Source organism: Phlebotomus papatasi, chromosome 2 (assembly GCF_024763615.1).
Source record: "Phlebotomus papatasi isolate M1 chromosome 2, Ppap_2.1, whole genome shotgun sequence".
Lineage (NCBI taxonomy): Eukaryota > Metazoa > Arthropoda > Insecta > Diptera > Psychodidae > Phlebotomus > Phlebotomus papatasi.
The window spans coordinates 21,171,803-21,180,539 of NC_077223.1; the positions used below are offsets into that span (position 1 = coordinate 21,171,803).

The 8,737-nt window shown below is 33.2% G+C and overlaps 1 protein-coding gene across 1 annotated transcript; it reads left to right on the forward strand.

Moving 5' to 3' along the window:
• Positions 1 to 958: 958 nt before the first annotated feature.
• On the forward strand, positions 959 to 1,827 carry LOC129803063 (larval/pupal cuticle protein H1C-like). Its single transcript, XM_055849400.1, has 2 exons — positions 959 to 1,000; positions 1,103 to 1,827. The coding sequence occupies exons 1-2, from the start codon at positions 989 to 991 to the stop codon at positions 1,715 to 1,717; spliced, it is 627 nt and encodes a 208-aa protein (XP_055705375.1). The 5' UTR covers positions 959 to 988; the 3' UTR covers positions 1,718 to 1,827.
• The last annotated feature ends 6,910 nt before the right edge of the window (positions 1,828 to 8,737 follow it).

Sequence of the window (8,737 nt, forward strand, 5' to 3'; positions counted from 1 at the left end):
ACACTGCCATAGTAGCTAAACTTGAAGCAAAACCTCTTTTAGCTCTTCTAGACCAACAAGATGCGACGAAAAAACAATTAAGGAATGTGAAGAATAATGAAAATTAACAAGATTAGATTAGATTAGATTAGATTCCAGTTTATTTCATGCCTTTTAGATCCACAGATCTCTCCTTAAGACTATATTTGATACAATTTTTTTTAAATCTTAGATTTTCAGTTGCGACTTTCCCTTACAAACAGATGAAAAGCTTACAGTGTTTCTCTAATTAGTTTTTTAAGTTTTTTAATATGTATTGTTGTATATGTTCATTTTAATATAAAATGAACAAGAAAAGCAAAAAAAATGCACAACAAAATTATTATTAATAATTTTTGATTAACCCTGTAAAAGAAATAAAGCACGAAAGACACTGATAAAATAAAACAAGAGTAAAAGTTATGAGTGTTTTTTCCGGCTCAGAGTGCAGAAAGGAGCTTTCAGAGCTTTTGAGGGACTCTTACACGATTTTTTCTCACGGTTCATATAGCACTAATTTTTCACCTATAAAAATTCATTGTGAAATGGTGATCGAGATTGCTCGACCTTTCCTGGCACTCTCACTTGGGGCATTAAAAAAAAAAGATTTCATTGATCGTTGCAAAAGGTGGCAATGCGACAGTAATATTGTTGCACTAAATAGATGATGAGGAGGCACAGAAAAAAAATTGATCCAATTATCACTCTCCGTAAGTTGTCTCGCGTCCAAGAAAATCGGCATGAATGTGATTCATTGGCGATGACTTTTGGAAGAAGTGGAATCGCGATCGGCTGTTTTAGTCGAAATGGTTTTTGGCACCGTGAGAGAAGGGGAATATCTTACCCTTCTGGCCAGACAGCAACGAATGGTGTATGTGTATATAAAGGTGGGTGATCGCTGCAGAAGGTATCATTCGCTCTCAATCCGTTTAGTAAGATACACTACTTCAAACACCAAAAAATCCCAGAAATGGCATTCAAGGTAAGGGTATGCGAATTCATTGAGGATACGCGAAGTGTTCAGTGATTGTGAATTCTTGAGTGGATTCTTGAGTGATTTTTTTTCTGTGAATTGTTCTTGCAGTTGGTCGCTTTCCTCGCCACCCTGGCTGTCGCACAGGCCGGTCTTCTCGATGCTCCTGGACATTTGGCCTACAGCGGCGGACATCATGCTTACAGTCATGCTGCTCCCGTTGTTCACGCAGCCCCCGTTGTCCACGCTGCTCCCCTTGCCTATGCTGCCCACAGCTACGCTCCCCAGCATTATGCTGCGCACAGCTATGCTCCCCAGCATTATGCCTACGGATCCCAGCACCAGTCTGTCCTCCGTAGCCATCTTGGCTCAACTGTGTCCGCCTACGGCAAGCACGTTGAGTCTCCCTACTCCCACGTCTCCAAGTACGTGAGCCGTGTGGATACTCCTCATGCCGTGGTCGCTCACGCTGCCCCAGTTGTGGCTAAGACCTACGCCGCTCCCGCCGTGGTCGCTCACGCCGCCCCAGCTGTCTACTCCGGACACGTTGCGCATCACGCCCCAGCTCTCTACTCCGGACATGTTGCGCATCATGCCCCAGCTCTCTATGCCGGACATGCTGCTCATGGTCTGGCCTATGCTGCCCCCCATGCTGTCCACTACTCCCCAGCTACTGCTGTCTCCCATGCCAGCTTCCACGGTGTGGGTGCCCAGTACGCCTGGTAAATGCTGACGCCAAATTCAACTTGTGCCTGAATGAGATAACGACCTCATGACCCTACCTAAAACATATTTATTTTTTTAAAAAAATGAAATAAATATTACAGTTGAAAATTGAATTGTTTTCTCTCAAAGAACTTCCTGATTCTCTTACCTCTTCCTCTTCTTCCTTCATGTTGACCTAAAAAGAAATCGAACCCTGAACCTATGTCCTATGATGCGGAATGAGCGAACTTAATTTGTGTAATAGGCCATATACCAAGTTTAACTACACAGTAAAAAAAATTAACACTATTATAGTGTGTAATCTTTCACACCGCTATCATAGTGTTAAATTTGGAAAAAATGTTTAATTTAATATTGTTTAATTTAAAGTTGTTGAATTTCAAGTTGTTGAATTTGGAGTTGTTGAATTTAAAAATTGTTGAATTTTTGTGTGTAAACTCAAGAATTGTTGAATTTTCATTTCGTTTTTTTTTTTGCCTTTTTAGACATTTGAAATGTTTTTTCCTGTACTCGGGATCCCCCCTAATGCGAAATGATTGCATCTGATACTCGGATCTTCACGATATACTTATAATGCATATAAATATTTGATGTTCTATATGACTTTTGCCCAATGAAAAGCATCTCGACTGAAGTATATGTCTTAAATGGAATTGGATTTTTACACAATTTTTGTTTAAAAATTCAACAACTTTTGTGTTAAAATTCCACAACTTTTGTTTAAAAATTCAACAAGTTTGGTTGAAATACACAAGGCTTCACACTGTAATAGTGCGAGAAATGATGATCAAACTGTAATAGTGTTAATTTTTGATCATGTGACAAAAAATACCATAAAGTTGTGTATTTTTTCACACTATAATAATGTAAAAAACTATAATCATACTATAATAGTGGTAATTTTTAGAATTTTTCAACAGTTTTGAATTACAAAATATTGTTGAAATTTTTTTATGACTATAATATAGAGAAATTTTACACAGATCGCAATTAAATAATTAATTTATCCGATTTCACACTATTATAGTGTTAAATTTTTACACATTTTCAAATTAAACAACATTGTTGAAAATTTTTCAATTATAATAGTGGTAATTTTCAATCACGTGACAATAAATTACCAAATTATTGTGCATTTTTTAAACATTTTTAAATTAAACAACTAAAATGGCCGATTTTGCACTATTATAGTAGTAAAATTTTACACATTTTTTTTACTGTGTATCGATTTCCCTGGTGTATTTCTCGTTGTCTATTTTCTAGGTAATCTATTATTATTCACCTAATTTTCTGTTAGCGAGCTTTAAAATTTAGGTAAAATATTTAATGTAAAAATTACTTAATTTGAGTCAAAATCTAATTAGATTTTTTTATGATTCGATTCTTAATGGACTTTGGGGTCCTCGGTGACGCAAAAAATTCCTACGGTTATCTAAAGTTATGTTTTGCTCTAAAAAGTTGGGAAAAATATTTCTTGGCCTCCAATTTTTGACCCTCTCGTACTTAAAATATTTTATATTAGATGCTCGGTCAGTAGATTAATTTCAAATTAATAGTCAAATCCGTGTTTCTTGTTATTCATAAAATATTTTATTACATTTAAAGGTTTAACCCTTTCCGCACCATAACTTCTTCAGCGAGCTAATTTAACGATTTGTTGGTCAAAAATATCTTAGCGCAGGAATTATTGGAGCTCTTGTACAAAAAATATTATATATTTGGACATATTTATAGTTTGTAATGATTCACAAGAATTCGATTTTTATCGATTCTTAATGATTGAAAAAAGTGTATCTTTGCAGAGTATCCATACTTTTGGCTAACCAGAGCCCGAAAGATGCGAAAGGGATAAAAACAAGGAAAAAAGTCCAATTGGATTTAATCGAAGGAAATTTTTAAATCGAAAATTGATTTTTTGGGAGAGCTTTACTCAAAAATATAAGGCCTTTAAATAAAAAACAAAATGGCGAATTTCCCGGTTATAGGTATGTTTGGGCGAAATATTCGCCTGGACCAGCTCTAAAACATATCCAAAAATCATTGAAAAAGCTTGGGCCAATTTTGAGAAAAAACGAAAAAACTTTACTTTTTGGGAATATCAATTATTAGGGATGTAAAATTATTCAAAAATCGGTACTTAACCGGTTCATTACCGATGAAGACCGACGCAGCCGGGTTCGACATTGCAGTACCTTTTCAAAAAATCCAAATTTAACCAAATCGGTTGAAAAATTACCCTTCCAAAGTGGTTGACCTTTGACCTTCAATAATTCAAAATGGCGAATTTTCCGGTCATAGGTATGTTTGGCCGAAATGTTCGCCAGGACCAGCTCTAAAACATATCCAAAAATCATTGAAAAAGCTTGGGACTTTGTCATCTCTTTTGTTGCACACAGTTTTTATGTTTTTCCTGATGTGCAAAGCTTCCAACATAACTCTCTTACAATATATGTTGTGCCTGTCCAGAATTCGTATTGAATCAGTAGTAATACGTAGTTCCTATGTACTTCAAGTGACAATCCTTGCAGGGAACCTCATAAACTACACCCGACTGCAATTCAATTGGAACTGGGTCCTTCAACCTGCTGAAGTATTTTCCTATTCGTTCCACAGTGGTCTAAAGGATATCCTCTCTTCTGTCGATTGTTTGATCCTCTTTCTCATCTTTTCTGAAACACCAGGGATGTATCCCAGTGATTCAAAAGGTTCAGAAATCATGGCCAGCTGAGGGAAACTGTTTGTAATTTGGGACAGCTTGCAATTTTGGACACTTTGAAGATAAAGTTGGATACAGTAAATAAATTGATCATTAGATATGGAGTTTTCTTTGAATATTTAATGAAAAAAGTATTCTATGTAAATATTTTTTTTTAGAAGATAATAGGACTAAATTCATTAAATTTTGAATATGATTTGAATTAAAATTGCTTTGTTGAAACTTCAGTGTGAGTAGTTTATTTTTTGTTTTTCTTCAGTCTTTCTTAGCTGTGGTGAAGTATGAATAATTTTTCCTTGATGAACTGTCCAAAATTACAAGCAAAGTGTCCCAAATTGCAAGCAAAGTGTTTAAAATTACAGTCAAATGCATAGCTACATTTTTATTCATTTTTAAACGTATTAAGCTTAATTTTATAAAAAAGCAAAAGACAATAAACATCTTGCAAGGGCTCTAGAAAAGAAAAAAAAAGAAAAGTTTAAATTTTATATCCTAATTGATTACTGGAAAGGTGACAATAGGAAATAATACAAGTTCTTAAAGTGTCAATGTATTCATTTCACCCTGTGTAGTATTTATTTATCATCTCAAAAAATATATTTTACAAAGTTTTTTATTGATATTTTATAAAATCTTGCATGCCCGTAATTTCCCTGTCTTCCCCTACTTCAGTACTTTTAAGACTTTTTATTACTTTTTTTTTACTTTTATTACTATTTTTTCTATAATCCGATCGTAAATCTATTATTTTCAGAAAGATTAATTTTCACAAAACAAAGAATATTCGATGAAAAGAAGCAAACAACCGTTATAAAAAAAGACATTCACTTTTGTTTGAAATCAATGTTTTTTTTAATTATCATAATTTTAGTATTAATATTCTTTAAATTTTAATAACACGTTTAGTATTTTTCCAACGTGTATAATCAAACACCTTATTCGAAAACTGGTTTAAGAAGTTGCAAAGCCATTTAAATGAATTATAATTCTTTCTAGAATTCTACAAATCTCCGCGAAATACTAAAAAAGATTTGATTGATTAGAAATTATTCTTATGTTACTTATTCTTATAGTCCCTAGTATTTAAATGACTAAAATAATTAGGTTCTGATTCATGGTATCATTTTAAATGACAGAGCTCGTATTCAATTTTATTTTAAGAAACCTTTTAAGACTTATGAAAAATACATTTTCAATATTCTTATGAATTATTAGTTTCTTCCTAATTATAGTTTTTAATTTAATAATAATTTTTGCAATTTATACAATGTCACTATTAAATGAGAAAATAAAAAAAAGCAATATGTGACACATGCGTTTGAAGCAATAAATCTCTTAACATGGTTCAGTAACTCAAGGCTTGAGGATTTAATACAGCAATAAAAATCGCGATTTTGGAACGGAATTTAGTGCGAAATTTGGTAAATGAAATTCATTTTCTAAAGACTTCTTTGAAACCTTGAGGGTATCATTAACAATTTTGAAAAACTTTCATAGACCAAATTACAGCAATTAATTCAAAGTCCAGTTTCAATTAAGAGAATTGGTTTTAAATCCCTTTTATGTTGAGTATATTGGCAGTGGAAATATTCTTTTAAAATGCAAAGAACATATTGGTAATATAGTAATATAACTAAAGATCATAGTTCGCTGTAAAGAATGATGCCCGCGAGACTCTTTTCTGATAATCACCAAAATATTTCTATCTCGAGAAATGCGATCGAGTGGGATAACCTCACGGGCAAAGGCACTAAATCTTCTGATATGATCTTTATTACGAAAAATAAAAGTGTCTTTTGACTTGGGGAGATCGACTTATCCAATTTAGAGTGGCGACATTTGGATTCGAAGAATGTGTCGTTACTCAAAAGTGCATTAGGCCTAAGACACCACAAAAAGCAATGGGGATCAAATGGCAATAAATCGAGCATTAATTTGAATAAAAGATGCAAAACACGCACACGATTTTTTTTTAGCTGGCTTAGTGGCGGAAGGCAGAGCGATTGATCAATTGATAGAGGATCGTTGTCGGTTATGTAAGAGGTTACATTACAAAAAAAAATAACAAAGAATATTAAGCTCTTGACTGATACTGGATTACCCATGGCGTTGTGTTGATCTTTCAAGAGGGAAGCTAATTGGGATTTATTTCACCTTAAAAGATCAATGGTGTTCAGTAGTCAGAAATGCGATACCATGGAGGAGATGTTGGTGATCGTGAGCAGATTAAGAGCTAAGGCATATTGAACGACAAATCTCAACCATCTCCGAAAAAAAATTATGGTCAAACATCAGCAAATTTATAATTTTTTAATGCGCTTTTAAGTTAAATTGACAACCATCAAGCTTACCATTCACACTTTCTAAGATATTTCAAAAATAATTTAAAAACCTGAAAAAGGTAAGCTGAGACACACACCACTAGAGCTAGTCATTTAAGCTATCATAAATTATTATTTTTTTGAAAACGTCCAATAACGACAAAAGAATACTGAGAAAATAAATATTGTTTTATTTATTTTTTATTAGTAGTATAAATAGCTTCTTCAAACTTACTATGATTCTTACTGTTGTCAGGTATGTGTCTAAGCTATTGCCTTTTAATTTGTAATGATCACAAAACTGCTGGATATTAATTAATTATTCCAAAAAATAGGAAATATTTGCGACTGCCCTACCTTATCAGAAAAAAAGTCGGGAAAAATATTTCTTGGCCTCCAATTTTTGACCCTCTCGTACTTAAAATATTTTATTACATTTAAAGGTTTAACTCTTTCCCCACCATATAGTAAGGTGGGGTAACTGGATCGTTTTTCGAAGAGTACTACTACTTAAACGCTTGTTTTTGGACTGATGAAATTCTTTTTTACTTCTCTCTAAATCCATAGAATTATTCACTGTTTCATTCAGAAACATAATATTAAAAAAAATATCAAAAATATTATAGAAAATTTATAAAATAATGTTAATACTGAAGTAAGTCAGCATGCACTAACGGGGTCGCCTTTTCGCTTATTCATTTTTAATTAAACCTTTGGATTTCAAATACTTTTTTTCACAAGGAAAAAACAATAAACGTTTTCAATCAACCAGCTATCATTAGCGAAAATATCACTGACTAGAAAATTTTTAGTGAAGAACCCAGCTGGCACAAGATTGAAATGAGTCGATTACACTCACTTATTTAATGGATAAAAATATTATATTTGCTTTTTCTCAAACTTGAATAGTTATATTATGTTACTGTAGTGACTATATTACGGAGATAAAAATAAAAATATTATTTTAAGTGGAGTAGTCATAAACGATTAAGATAGCGACGCGCCCGGATTAGCACACTTGACTATATACACTCTTATTTCTTATAGTTATTTATTTATTTAATTATCTAGGTATTTTTTATTTATTTGATTACTTGGTCATTATTTTATTAAACGACTGGAGGATCGTAAGACCATTATGTAGGGGAGACCGGGGCAGAATTAGCCAAGTATAATATTAGATAGTGGTATCTGATAGTTTACCTGTGAAGGAATATTGAGGAAACCACTCTCTATTCTACATATCGTCGGTTGCCTCAGCAACTGTGCTAACTGCATCTGCTTTGTGTCTGCATTCGTTGCAAACGCCGCGCAGCGATGCGTTGCTTACAACGAATGCTGACACAAATCAAATGCAGTTAGCACAGTTGCTGAGGCAACCGACGATATATACTTCCCTTCCTTTTCATTGAAATTTTTATCAGCCTCATACAAACATTTTTTGTACAAATTATACGCAATGAAAAATTTCATTTGGCGGCTAATTCTACCCCGGTCTCACCTACCATAGTTATGAGAGGACAGAGACAAAGGACCATCTTAGTATAGTTGGGCAATAAATTGGCGAATGTGGGATTGGCAAATTGTCGAAGTGCCTCATTGAAAGTATATAGCATAAATCGTCCACCTTAGTGAGATCCAACAGCACGAAACAATTAGGGGAGACTGGGGCAAATTTGTCAAATCGAAAATTTCAATATTCGCTATTTTCTAAAATAAAATAGACTGAGGCTTGAAATTTTTATTATAGATAGCTTTCATGAACCTTCTTAAACTTCCAAAGTTTCAAGGAATTCGAGGAAGGATTATATAAAATAAAAAATAATGAAATTTTGAGCCCTGTCTTTGGAATATTTGGCTTACGGAAAATATCAATACTGCTTAGCTCAATTTAAGAACATTTCTCGTTAAGATACAGAAAAATTATCTTCGACAAAGTTGTAGAGGAATTAATTTCCTATAAAAAATATGTCTATTTGATAT